General features: G+C 45.4%; 1 protein-coding gene across 1 annotated transcript in view; it reads left to right on the top strand.

Annotated features, from left to right (window-relative positions):
• Positions 1-11139: 11139 nt before the first annotated feature.
• The window catches only part of PSD3 (pleckstrin and Sec7 domain containing 3), a 116992-nt gene continuing 113965 nt past the window's right edge, over positions 11140-14166 (top strand). Inside the window, exon 1 of the mRNA XM_027653258.1 lies at positions 11140-11260. Within this exon, the coding sequence (XP_027509059.1) occupies positions 11213-11260 (48 nt within the window). The 5' untranslated portion in view covers positions 11140-11212. The remainder of the gene's footprint in view (positions 11261-14166) is intronic.

Below are 14166 nucleotides of genomic sequence, written 5' to 3'. Positions count from 1 at the left end.
TCCTGTAGAAAAACAGTCTTGTCCCAGTTGCCTAGAAAAGTTGTTCCTTCTTCCACTCTCTGTAAATAACTTCTTTCAAAGCTTCCTTTGCCTGGAGTTGCATTGAAATGAGTACTGATAATAGGAGTCTGTTTCTGCCTCGGCTGCTTTTCCCTCAAGCTCTACAAAACTTGCTTTTCTTGGTACTGCAAGATGAGAGGTTCCCCTGTTATACAATGCCTCCTGCCAAAATTCAAGGGGCACTGCTGGTCTTTAGGGTAAGGAGCTGCAGGTCTGTGCTAATCACACAGGGCAGATTTGCAGCAGTACTTGTCAGCTACCTCAGCATCGTCTGACATGGCATCAGCCCCATCTCTGTCCTTCTGATCTGAATCCTTGTGCAACAAGCACAGCTGAAGGCTGAACTACTTCATCTGCCTGTAAGTGAGCTATGGTTAACACAGGTTGAACGTGCTGAGCAGGGTATAGCTCAGTTGAATAAACCAAGGGGTTAAGAGGATGGAGACTGGGAGCAGTACAGGCAAGTTCTGCCACCTTGCTCCTCGAAGCAATCCCTAGAGTGGTACTAGGCAGAGGAGCTGTGAGATTACACCTCGGCACTCCTGTTACCACATGGGAGTGGTTGTAATGCCCAAATAAACTGCAGGTAGACAGATATGAATTGAGTGGACATGCAATGTGAAGAATGTTTGCAAGGGAGCTTGGCTCACAGGGAGATTGTAACTTACATCAGGACCCACTGCCTTTTACAAAAAAATAGAGGCTTCTTCTTCCTTGCTTACATCTACCCGTGTGGGACTCGTTCTTTCAATAAAGAGTGAACACAAGCAGTGCTGGTGTCTTTTAATATGCCCACACTATTTCAGAAAATACTCTGTAATGGTGCTCTCTGTGAATGCTTCTGCAGAGAGAGCTCTCTTAGAATTTAATGTATTAAAACCAGAACAAAACAAATCCTTCTCTTTTTAAGTTCGGAAACCCATAAAGCTGTGTACAAAGCTTTGATACAGAGTCTCTTGGCTAGCACAACTAAGGGAAGGTGATTTTATAGAAGATCCAGTCTGGAGAAAAAGTTTTATCAGTAAGTGTTTGAGTGATTCCACGTATATCTCTCCTACAGTGATACAAAAATAAAAACAAACAGCCTGAAGTGGAAAGCATCCTGTTACTCATAATCAACTTGTAGGAAGAAGGAATACACCTACTGTAGAGAGAATCCTCTCAGCAGGCTCGGATGGCTTGATATCAGGAAACTTGTGGGTCACAGCAACATTAGGCAAATCAGTTTAATTATTCACTTGGAGGGCTTCAAATGTCAGTACTTACACATGGGGTTCCTGGTATTCTGAAGTCCTGCAATTTCCCATGTTTACTTGGAAGCTACTGATATCCCAGAAGTTTGATGTAGTCACTCTTGAAAAACTTTGATTTTTAAAAACACCTGGAATATTTCAGAACAAAATTTTTAAAATAACTTCCAAGAGAGGGCACCTGTTCACATGGAAGACTGTCACAACAGTGAGCTCTTCCACCAGACTTTACAACATCTGCACAACCTCCAACCTTATATTACCTTGGCCATCCTGTGCTAAGTAAAGCAAGTTGCTGTTTCTAGACCTGTTGTTATTTCTAGGCATGTCTGTCAAGAGAAGAAGCTGTGAACTGAGATTCAGTTTGCCCAGGATCAGACAGACTGGCAGCAGCAGAACTTGGGTTTGAATCTAGGTACTCCTTGCTCCATGCCCCAGACATTTATGGTCTACAAGCCCGGAACATTTTCTTCACACTTGATGACAGGTAGCTGTAGTAATCACCGCTCAGTTCTAATGAGAAGGTGGACTGTTGCATTTTTGCTTTATCTGGCTGGTAGGCCTGTCTCAAAACAAACAAGCTACACACGCAGCAGGACTTACAAGTAACACTGAACAAAAGCCAGGGTTGTTTTAATTTAGAGAAGAGGCAACTCAGGGGTCATACGATCCTTTTTAATGTAATTACAGGAATGCTTCAGGAGAAAAAGGTGTAATCTGTTCTCTCTGACCATGGTGGATAAGATAAACGCAGCTGGCTGAAATTACAGGAAGGCAAATTTAGACTGTATGTTTTCCACTTCTTAAGATAGTGAAACATTTGAAAAGAGTGCACGGAAGAAAGTAGAACACCCAGGCTCGAAAACAATAGTGTTCAAATGGTGTTCATGCATTCACACAGCTGGTATGGGCTAGATTAGCATCTTTAACGTGTGACATATGGACCACAGAGTAACAGTCCATAACACACACAGGGCCCATGCAGCATGCAAGGGCAATGGGAAAACAATCTAAAGATACCCCTGAGTCCACACCCAGCGGGGATGTGGCAGATCTCTGATCCCTGCTCCAATGGATTATTTGACTTGTTGGGGGCAAAAATATCATTTTGTAAAACCTTGGTCAACACTGACCAAATGCTAAGTAATCACATCCCACCTAATTGACTTATCTGGATACAAAAATAGGCCCCGAAGGACTAGCACCCCTTCAACTCAAAGCAACTAAAATTTCTTTCCTAATTAAAGAAGGTTGTGACATTTTTGACTACTTGACTTTGCAGGTTCCCTTCAGACATCTTGTCTAAGTTACTGTCAATTTCTGGGAGAAAGTAACTTTTTTATTTATTCCTGAAGATTGGCTGATAAGCAGCTTCTGCCAATAGCCAGTCCTTTTCCCCTGAGCCTTATACATTTTGAGTGACTACCAAAACAACCAAGGATGTCTCAGGTTTAAATGCTGCAATGTAGCTCTGCCCCCTGCACACCATAGAGAAGTTCTTTCTGGGAATGATGCAGACTCAGGAAAGGATGGAGAAGGGTGAATGCCATGTCATAACTTAGCTCTGCTGTTGTTTTCACAATTGCTTCTCTGTCTGTGATGTTGATGCAGCACCCTGGGTGTTCACCAAAGAGCTACCCTTTGGTAATCAGGAGCTATTCCCTCTGCTAGCAAGGAAAAAGAAAATGAAAATGAAGGACTCCTCTAGTTAGAGCTGGCAGAATTTGAAAGGGACCAACTGTGTAAGTGTTGAATCACCAAGAAAACTATGGCTTTGTTTGCCTACTAGCAGGGCACATGAATCACAAGGAAGTTCTGCCAATGGTAACAAAAATAAAATGTTTTGTGTAGTCTCTCTTCCTATAGATTCCCTTTTTTTGGGCATACCTCATGCACTCATATCAGTATTTTCCATCTCCCACTTGTGTCCTGGTGGATACCTCTGGCAGGTTTAAAAAGCACATAGATGAGTGGACCACCGGCCAATGCTGACTGCTGCCCAAAGGGATGTGCTTCTCCCTGTCTTTCTCTTGGAACAAGCATTAATAAAGTGCTGGTTTCCAATAACTTAATTTTCCCTGAGACCTCTGTCCTACTTTTTCTTTAAAAATTAGCTAACTGGCTCAGAATATTTAATGGGAAGAATAGAGATGAACAAACAGATAACATGCAGCATAACCCTGTAAGCTCTTGTTTTCTTGGAGAACTCAGGTAAAACAAGAACTGTTTAATCAAATTGTTGCTGCCTGTGAGTTGGTCAAGTTATGCACTCAAGAGGAAGCCTGTACCTCAAGCAGACCGCTTGAGGAAACACATACAGAATGTCATTACAAAGTATTTCCTTCTAGGGCACCTTTATTAGCCTCCTTGTCATGTGATTCATCGACATTTTAAAAGCTGAATATCAACTTTTAAAAAAACATCATTGAGATTTAACTGTGAATTTTCTGAGTAAGAAGCAATGCTTATAAAGCATCTTCCACATTCTGGTCTCTCCCATGGAGTAAGCAGCACTTACATTAACAGTTTTGGGTGGTCTGTACTGTACCTTATTTTCTGCAATATGCTCTAGCTTCTGAAAGCATTCCACTGAGTTCATCTTCAGGATGGCTTTCATTATCCAGTCCACTCCAAGGATATGCGTTTTCCCCCGTCCAGTCTGTCACTGCAGCATCATTTGAATTACATAGTGCCATCCCCAGAGGATGATCAGAGATCTCACAGGGAGCTTTTCACTGGTGGCTTGTCTTGCCATCTTTAGAGAAGATCTTGGTGGTTCGAGATCCATTAGTTGTAGACATAGTTGTGTGGTGTGCTTACTGTGATCTCCCACACCTTTTGTGGGCTCTGATCTATAGGAAAACTTATGCTTGTGGTGGCTGTTAAGATAGATTGTGCCACTCTGTTTAATTCCACTATCTTCCTCTACTAGGTTTGTAGCCACACACATAGGCAAAATGCTGGCGTCTGTGCCCAACCCCTGCCAATTCTTGTAAAGTATCCCTTGGGTCCCAGAGCTCTTCTGGCTTTATTCAATTCAAATATGGTTTCCTAAAGAGGAAAAAAAAGGCCTTAAACAATCTCTTTTTGGCAGGTTACCTCCTTGCACATAGCGCAACGAGTCTTTCCATGTGTTTGAATGTTTCATATCCAGAAGAGACCCTTGGTGAGGTACTTGCAAATCCTCAGGTTGCATCAAATGCAGCTGTATGGCTTGAGGCCCATAGCCTCAGTACAGAGATTGCCTTTGTGCATGTTCCATTCAAAAAAATGCATTCCCTGCAGGAAATGCAGAGAGAATACAGGATGATTATGGTAGTTTTGTGTCATCATAAGACTGCAGTATTTGTTTTCTTTAGAAATCAAAGCCATTATTTAAGCAAGCTATTTTAGCAATAATCACATTTCCATTATGGGAAGAAGGAGGGTTTTCCATTCTAGCCTTGGCTGTTACTAATATCCAGTGCAGATCTGTCTGCCTTCCATAGGTGTGTCTAAAGAACTGCTGAATGAATTATGTGGAGAAACTGAACCTTTATATTTTACCTACAGAAAACAGTGGTCTTCTGTTGGTAGCTAACTAACACATTGGTAGTTAGTTGGTAGCAGTTGGTAGCTGCTAACACATTGACAAATACTGACTTGCAAAAAGAGGCAAAAATCTCCCATCTAACTCAGAAAATTCCCTCAAACTCAAATCCAAGATGTGAGTGAGGTTTATTAATCTGAGGTCACTGATTGAAAGGTTTCCCCCATTCAAGTAGGAGGACAGAGGAACGAACCTGAGTCCCTCAAGAATATCATTCTCTTCTTTTTCCACCCAGTTCCAACACTCAGGATCAGGCAACGTGAGGAAATTCAGGCCCTCCTTGATGTCTCAGTTCTGCAGAGCTCACTCCTGAGGCAGCTGGGCTGGCTGGCTATTTTGTGACCACTTCGGATGTAGTAAATGAACTGGAGCTCATGCTTCAGCACAGTTCTTGACCAGTGTCTAAAAATGTGTGTGTGAATATGTGATATTTTGGTCCTGGTTTTATAAAGTAGTTGTGTGTCTGTCTAATTTCATGTATGTGACTACCTGCAGTGGGACTGAACCACGTGCTTAGTAGGGACTGAGAGGTGCCTGGCTGGTTTATTGCCATGCAAAGAGCAACCTTTTCATATTAAGTGTAACACTCACTTGCATCCGTGGTTTGATCAGGTCATTTGACTTCTCTACCTCACTTGTTTCATCTGAGAAGTCAGATTGCTGGGGCTTGCATTTTTGGCAGGCAGTGTAGGAGGATTAATTCATGAGTGTGTGCCCTGGACTTCAGAGAAGTCTACCAGTATGAAAAACTATAATTAAGGATTGCTTGTCCTGCACTTGAAAACACTTGCACAACAACCTTATCCTGAGCACAGCTGACTGTTTGCCACTACTACTCGAAGCACTGAAGGTTAAATGTGCTCAGCAGGATCACAATCAGACTAAACATTTGCTTGTAAGACAGCCGTTGAAAATCCAAAGTTTGGGAAGAACCGAGAGAGACTCCAAAGGCCAAGGGAGACAGCGATAGCTTTCCACGGACTCCAGTAGGCTTCGAATGAAGTTTGTATCTCCCTCAACTGTCTCAAATAGTTATCCCTTCATCACTATACGTACCTCTTCATCTTCTGAAAACAAGAATCCAGCAACTTTCTCAAGCCAGAAGAGAATATTTCTGACATCAAGGAAAGGGAAGAAAACAGCATGTTCCTTCTGCACCAGCTATTAAAAATCTAGCATTCTAATTAAAAAATATAAATGGAAAAGAATTATGAAGGATTGGAACACATACTTCTGGAACTGAGCAGCTTTTTCTTGTGGGCTGAATTTGGGCTTGGATTTGATCTGGAGATACAGCTATGGAGTTGTAAAGCTGGCTTGATGGAATTGTAAAAAGTCCATATGACACCGAATGAAAACAATGAAGCTTTTGGAAACAAAATAAAGAAGGATTTTTGGATTTGAGGGAGTCAGGAGCATCATATCTGTTCCACCTGTAGGCGCTGGATCCACGTGGTGATGGTGAGTGATACAGAGTGAGAAATGACAGGCAATGCCCACCAGTGGCCTCGGTTGTTCAGATAAAACCTGCTTTGTAGGAGATTGAATCTCCATGCTAGAGCATTGAATTGTCCATTTCATGTCTTCTGTGTTCCTGGTGAGGATTTTCTGGAAGTAAGGAGAAGAGATAGATGCTGGATAGCCTGCTACTCTGGCTTTTAGTACAGTCATCTAGGTTGCAGAGGAAGAGGTATGGAAATGGTGAAAAACTAATGCTGAGACCTGTAGCACAGCAACAGGTGAGAGTTGATGGAAAAGTAAGGCTGGTGTAAAGAGTGGGGTGAACAAAGGTGACAGCAGCAATTAATCTGGGGAGAAGATGTAGAAAAAAAAGCTCAAATGCAAAATGATGCTTCTTGGTTAGAGCATTTTGTCTGCACAGGGTGGGCCTTGCTAAATGTGGCATTTGGCAAAACTTCCATAGCGTCAGAAGGAACAAGAGTGGGGTGGGTGGGATGAGAACTCCTTTCATGTTTCCTGCTGCTTCGGGTAATATTGAATGTCAAGTCAGTGTGCCCATCTCATTGATGGAGGGTGGCCCCTGGCCACAGGTAGGGCAGTAATTAACAATTAGCCTGGGAAAAAGCAATAATAAGAAGATAAATGATTGCTGGGGAGATAGGGAGCATGAGTCTGGGGATGTATGGCAGTGGGGCTGGGACTCTTCACCAAGGGGGCAGCAGTTCTCTAGAGCAGGATGGTAGAGGAACCGAGAGTTCCTGTGTTGGGGTCTGGGTTCGAGTGCTGTAGGAAGCCAGGGCTGTAAGGAGCAAAAGGTGGCACTCAGTTTTGAGGAACTGGGGTGGTACATGAGATAGTGGAAATTTAGAGGATGCATGCTGAGGCTGAAGTCTGGGGAGGGAAGAGAGAGATACAAAAAGTTTGAAAGGAGGTCTGGTGTCCTGCTTTGGAGAGGAGCAAGAAATTGTAGAAGATTTACATCTTCTACAGGAGATGACAGGAGTCATCTCCTGGTAGCCTGTTTTCTACTCACATCTTCAGTGTGTGATGCCAGCCATATGCTCCCTGCCACTTGATGTAAAGCTATGCCTCCCTTCTCGCTCTGTCCTCCCAGGCACCTCAAAGATCTTGCTTCACTAAGGCTTTCCATCCCTTCAGATGATCCTTCCAGCTGATATTAGCCCAGCAGGCTGTGCAGCAGCCTTGTGTGGCAGGCTGCCCCAGGAAACTGCTACAGAAGAAGAAAACACTGTACTCCCCCATGCCTGGTGATACAGCCCACTGCACTGCAGACCCTGGCTGTTACCATGGTGCTGCACCGGGAGAGTGGCTGTCTCTGGTGTCACACTCTGGCTGGACACATGACACCTCTGCCTCGAGTCTTGTTCAGCTTTGGCTCCTGTTCTCTGCTGTGGGAACAAATGGCATCTTCCTTTGTTTAGAAAATCTGCTGAGAGACCTGCCAGCAGAGACCTTCCAGTCCTTACCAAAGTCAATATTGATCTGTTTGCATTGGCTAGGCTCACTCTGTCCCAGTGAAATGTGCTTGTCACCATTTAACCTTCCACCTGTCATTTGTGACTGATGCCTGAGGAGAACTGAGGAGGGATGTGCCCACCCATTTCCAGCTGTTTGTTGCTGACACCCGCAGCAGCTTTGTTTAAGCAAAGGAAGTGATCTTGTTAATACTTTTCTTTGCAGCAGCATTGATTTCATTTTTGGCTGCAGCATTTCAGCTAGTGGCTTCTGTATGAACATGCCAGAGTTACAGGCCATAATTATCCTGTTTTGGGGAGCACAGTGGGGTGATATGCCTTATGTTTGCCTGACTCTGAAGGCTGCTTATTGCATGTCAGTGCAACCACAGTTTTAGGTGCAGCAGTCCTTCTCTGACTCAGGTTTTCCAGGTACTGATAGCGCTGTAAAAAGCTACTAGCCACCCTACCAAAAAAAAAAAGGCCATTGAATAAATGTTCCCTTCCCCTCACTGGCTTAGTATCTGATGTGCAGTCTCAGTCCTGTCTGAACCATCTGTAGGAAGATAAAGAAGACACTCATGAAAAGGGGAAAACTGTTCAGGAGACTTTGCAGGAGTATGCCAGGGTCTAAGGAAGCCACAAAGCCACAGTATCTTGGCTTGAAATGTATGCTTTCCTTGATGATAGCATGCCATAGAGTTACAGTATTTGGCATCTCCTTTTGGAGGTCAAGACCAGAAAGATTTCTGTGAGACTGGCTACGGTTTTCATAGAAAGGATAGTATTCTGTAGGATCACATATGTTGTTCAGGAGAGTAAAAGACTACCTGGAGCATTTCTGTTCAGCTCAAATACAGTGTGCTCCCCTCACCTGCATATTGGAGTGTGCTTCTGAACACCTCTGCTGATGTTTATGCAAAACATTCCTTTTTCTTGTGGCTGATAGTCTAGATGGGTTACTTTGCTAATTAATCCATCTGATTCCCATATGCAGGCAAAAGGCAGGGATGGCAGAAGGAATCAGTGAGTCTAGGACAGATGGGACTCTGAGAGGAAGACTCAAGAGTAACCATGCTTAGGCAGAGGTTTTTCAGACTTATTTTGAGATGGCCTTTGATAAACCTGATTCAACAGAGCACTGTTTGCTTGTTGAACATATGGCTGGGTGTTTGAGTCTGAGAGAGGAAGGTCTCACTTTCCTTACATTCTTCCTTTGCTTTTCTGCTAGGCACTGTATCCTCTGGGGAAGAGCTGAGGAGCTGTGCATGCCAGACTGACCTGTGGGGCTGATGATGCTGGTGTGATGCATCTTATGTACTCTAAGGCAGTGAAAGAACTCTTCCTTCATATCGTCCCAAAGGCCAAATCTACCCTTGCTGCATGGATGACATTGCACGTAAACCAAACTGTGATTCTCTCCTTTACCCTTTACGTGGCAAGCTGGGGGAAGGGAAGAAATCTTGGTGATTTGATCCCTAGAAGCCTCCCTCTAATGATATAATATGGCACAGATTCAGATACAGAAAAACTGAGCTCCTGGAAACTGACTGAAATTTGCTTTTCCCTACCTCCACTGATGGCATTCCCATTAGTGGAGTATTCTGGAACTCCCAGATCTAGCCTCTTGCTTCCCTGTCAGAACTAGGATGGTGGACTTTCCCCTATCCAGAGAGATGGCTAGGCTATACCCCTAATGCTGGGGAGCAGCAGGAGCAGAACTCTGTGGGACTTGGTAGCCCAGGAGCAACTGACTCCTTCTCTGTCACTTCTGGAGGTGCTTGGGAAGAACATGGACAACCCCAGCCTGGCTGGGACCCTTTCTCATGGCCTTTACTCTGGCAAGCTTTTAGTAGGGCCCATAGGTGACACCAGGCTTGTTGCATGGAGCTGCTACTTTTGGAGAGGAGGCAAGGAAAAGATTTAATGACCTGTCCCTGCTGTAGGCTCACCAGATCTGCACAAACTCTCAGGAGCTTTGGGTTTTGCTGGGGAGGGGATGGTGGGCTGCTCAAAAGGCTGTACCCCCCACAGATAGGCTGATTTCAGGACCCTGCAGCCCTTTGCTAAAGAGAAGGCCAAAGACAGAGATTTGCTGGACATGGGGAAGAGCAAGTGTTAAGAATAAGAGAGGAGGTGACAGCAGAGACCGAGGAGGTAGCCAAGAACCTGCCAAAGCAGGGATATTCAGCAGGATTTTCTGTGTCCTTCAGTTTGACTTGGGCTAATAAGGTGACTTCTAAACACTGCCAGGGGAAGTTAGGCTGGATATTAGGAAGAAATTTTTTACAGAGAGAGTAATCAGACACTGGAATGAGCTGCCCAGGGAGGGGGTGGATTCACTGTCCCTGAAGGTTTTCAAGATGAGCCTGGATGTGGCATCAATCCCATGGTCTGGTAATCACGGCAGTGTTGGATCAAGGGTTGGACTTGATGATCTCAGAGGTCTTTTCCAAGCCAGTTGATTCTATGATTCTATGACTCATCCAGCAGGGGAGTCCTGCTTCCCTGTGCTGTGAAGTCCTTGGTTTTGGAGATAAATATCAAATTGGAGATCCCCAAAGTCTGATGGGTGGAATAACAAATGTTTTAGATTCCCCATCAAATGCTCTAATTTTGGCCAGTTACAGGGCTCCACAGGCAGGGAATATTGGTCATTTCCTCTCCTCCCAAGGAACATGTGAGATAGGGGAGAATGTGAAGGGAAATCTCCAGACACAAGAAATGGAGGGTCTGAAAAAACAATTTCCTGGAAGTCCTGGGCATAGCAAGACTCTGGAGAATTGTCAATGCAGAAAGGAGCAGGACAAGAGTCAGTTAACCCATAAAAGGGAAGTTTCCAGGAGCTTTGAGTATGAGGCCAAACCAACCTGGCAACCTGGAAGGAAAAAGCCAAGTGGAGAATGATGATACTGGCATGGCTTGCAGCATACGCCTCCTCACAGCAAAGCCAGCTAACTAGCCAGTGTGTTCACTAACCCATTCCATGTGGCTGTCACTCTGGGCTTTACTATAATGATTTGTACCTGACTCTTCTTAAGAAATAATAGGAAGGTTACCATCTTTCCACATGCCCAGTTGTTCTTAGTATGCACCTGACCTCCAGATTTGCTGTCTTCTTTGTGCTGTTGCAGCTACTTTTCCACCCTTAATTCAAAAAGAAATGATTGTGATGGTGACTGTGTTTTTCTGAGTAAAACCAGAAAGAAAAATGTTTTCCCAGCTGTGTCCAGAAAAGCTGTGTCCAGAAAAGCCAGACACACAGAGGAAAATCCAATAAATGATTAACTCAGTCTTTCCATCTGTAGATAACGGTGTTTCTGCTTAGGGATTTTCAAGTATTTTTTTTTCTTTTAGCGCTAACCTTCTTCTCCCTCATGACAAAAGAGGGTCCTTTTGATTTGCATGTCCTGAGAAATTTTCTGGTGAGTACCTGGATGATGGCTTACTTGTGGTTTTCTGCCTTTTGAATGAGGAAAAATGATTTGGAAGTGAGTTTCTGTACTCCTTCCCTGTGAGAGCAGAATAGTGAGCAAGGCAGCACCTTTATAGCCAAAAGATTAGAGTTTATGCATTGTTACCCTTTACAGAGCACTGATTTTGATACACTCCATTTTTCTTTTTCCCTTTTTTTTTTTTTGTTTCATTGGGGGGCAGGCTGCCAGTTTTTGTGTCAGTTTTTGCTGACATTTCTTTTAGCTTTTGATATAACTACCCGGACACTTATATCAAACCTTTGGACAAAAAATCCCACAGATTTCCTTCATAAATGCACTAAACCCATCCCATTTCTTTACTGATTGCCCATTCACAGAAATGTTTTAGGATTTAATATGGTCATTGTGCAGAAAATAATGATCAGCGGTGTAAGAAACTCCACCTTCCCCTGTGCAAATTTCAGGACCCCATCATCCTCCTTGGGCAGTGAAGCAAGCTAACAGCTAGATCCCTGTGTAGCAGAGGCTTGCAGGATCATCTTGCCACAGGCTGGCAAATGCTCTCCTCTCCCAGTCCTTCAGCACAGAGCATATTCCTGGCAGCCTAAATGTCTGGGTGACTCAGGCCAGATGCCTGGATCAGAGAGAAATTCTTCTCAACACAAAGAGGGGGGAAAAACCCAAACTGGGGCGCAGTTTCTGCATCTGCCACCTAGGTGCCCAGGGCAGGGTGATGTGCAGCTGCCTTGCAAGGGGCAGCACCAGCCCCCTCCCTCCCTGCCCCCCAAGCCCGAAACCCTGCTTTTGCTTCCAGCTGCCTCCTGGCCTGCATGACCTCAGCCCTCTCGGGGAAGAGGGAGGCAGAGTGCATCAACTCCTCAGAGCCCCAGGCGCTGGGTGGTTTCTTCTTCCACTGCATTAGCCAGCTCAGATGTGGCACAGATGGAGAATCTGCAGCCTGTGCCCCTGCACTGGCTTCTGGGGCCTCAGAGGCCCCTGACAGATGGGGCAAAACCCTGGCGGGGCCAAAACATCCTTGACATCACAGCTGTGGCTGGGGGAGAGGGGTGAAGCCCTTCAGCACATCAACCTGCCCTGCTGGGGCACAGCAGTCCATGGCACAATTTGGCCACAGATGATGGGCATGGAGCTGCATCACAGGCACATGCTGCTCCCGTGGTTTTTGGGTTCTGTGCTGACACAGGGGGTAGAGGTCCACACCAGTCTGTGGGCCTGCGTAGAGACCTCTTCAGGCCCCATGCCAGCTCTTTCAGGGGATGGAAAGCCAGGTTTTCATACACCTGTTCCCAGGGGACAGAAATTACTGGATTGGAGGACTGCTGAGAAGGGCAGGGGGCAGATGCTGTGCCACTCCTGTGATGGGTGGGTAAACATAGCTTGTGCTGGGATGCGGGTTTAGGGGCTTAGCACATGGAGAGGAAAGCTGTAGGGAAAGAGCAGGATGCCTTCTGAAATACAGGGTACACCAGGTCTGAGGCACACATTCAGCAGAGGCAGTGCAGTCTCCCTAGAGGGTGGTGTGGGTGGAAAGCAGGACCACTATTGTTTGGGTAAGTGTGGAGCTGGAAGTGGTGAAAAAAAGGTGGGTTCAAGTTAGGAGGAGCAGTGTGAACTCTGCCTGCTGCAGCCCTATTGGGAGGAGCATGGGGAGGTGTCACTGGATGGAGCCTCCAGATGAGTTTTAAGAGCCTGGAGATGGTGCTGCTACTCCCGTCTTACTGCTAAGCAGGTGAAGCTTCAGGCCAGGCTTCAGGCATTATGCCTGGACTTACTTTTATTCTGCCAGAAATGGAGTTTTAAAATTTTTTTTCATAGTGCTGTAGAGTGGAAAGGCTGAGATCATCCAGTGCTGACAGGGAGGATGCTTGAGGTCGATGGGGAACAAGGCAGGACTACACTCTCTCCTTGGCCCCAGAGATGCTGCTCTTCCCCGGGCGTGGTACACTTAAGTCAATGACTTCATGGTGATGCACTCCTACCACTAGCACTGTCCAGAGCCTTTCAGAAAAGAAAAGCATCAGAAAACAACCTTGTCTACCACCTAATATGCAGCTTTGTTTTTCAGTGCTGGGGATGAAGCAAACATACGGTGTTCAGTGAGTCCTGGTCCTAGGAGATTGCTCCAGAAAGCCTATCCTTAATTTTGATGGGTTAAAACCAAGAAGTTTTCAGCTGCTACTGAACAAAACACAAATAGGCTGAACCCACAGAAACTGACACCCTTATTTATCCAGTCTGCCAGTTACTTGGGCAGCTCAGTCCTCTAACTGGGGCCATGAGATTTAGGGGTGTTTTCTAATGTACAGCTTCTGATGGGGAAACCCCACTTTTATTTAAAAGAACAACTCGCAGACCTCCTGGTTAGAGAAATTCTAACGATGTGGCTCTTAGCTCAGAAACCTGACGGCGCAAGAGAACTTCCAGCAAGCTGAGAAAAAAAGTGAAAAATCAGTTTCCAGCGTTCAGGTGGGGTTCCTCCGAATACATCTGTGCTGTTCTGGTTTTTGAAGTCGGACTGCGAGGGAAAGCCCCAGGGCTGGAAAAGGCTCCTTCCTTTTTGTGTTTTATTTTGTTTTGTTTCGTTTTGTGCCCCTACCCCCCCTCCTCCAGCAAGTGCGAGCCACACTGAGGGGATTTAGGAGCAGAGTACGGCATGTCCCGGCCCCCGCGGGCTTTGGACGTGTTCCTTCCTCCCCAGCGCCGTTGCTGCGGGCACGCGGTCCGGGGTTGTGCTTTTCGCTGTATTCGCTTCGCTAATCCTAAAATAATTCCTTTTTTTTTTTTTTTTTTTTTTTTTTAAAAATCTTCCCCAGGAGCACGTGGTGCGCTTCCCCTCCCCTCCCCACCCCTCCCCTCCATCGCACCCACCCCCG

The sequence above is a fragment of the Corapipo altera genome, unplaced genomic scaffold, assembly GCF_003945725.1.
Source record: "Corapipo altera isolate COAL_440 unplaced genomic scaffold, ASM394572v1 61305, whole genome shotgun sequence".
Classification (NCBI taxonomy): domain Eukaryota; kingdom Metazoa; phylum Chordata; class Aves; order Passeriformes; family Pipridae; genus Corapipo; species Corapipo altera.
The sequence above is the reverse complement of the archived record's forward strand: the minus strand, read 5'-3'. Positions and strand labels throughout refer to the sequence as shown.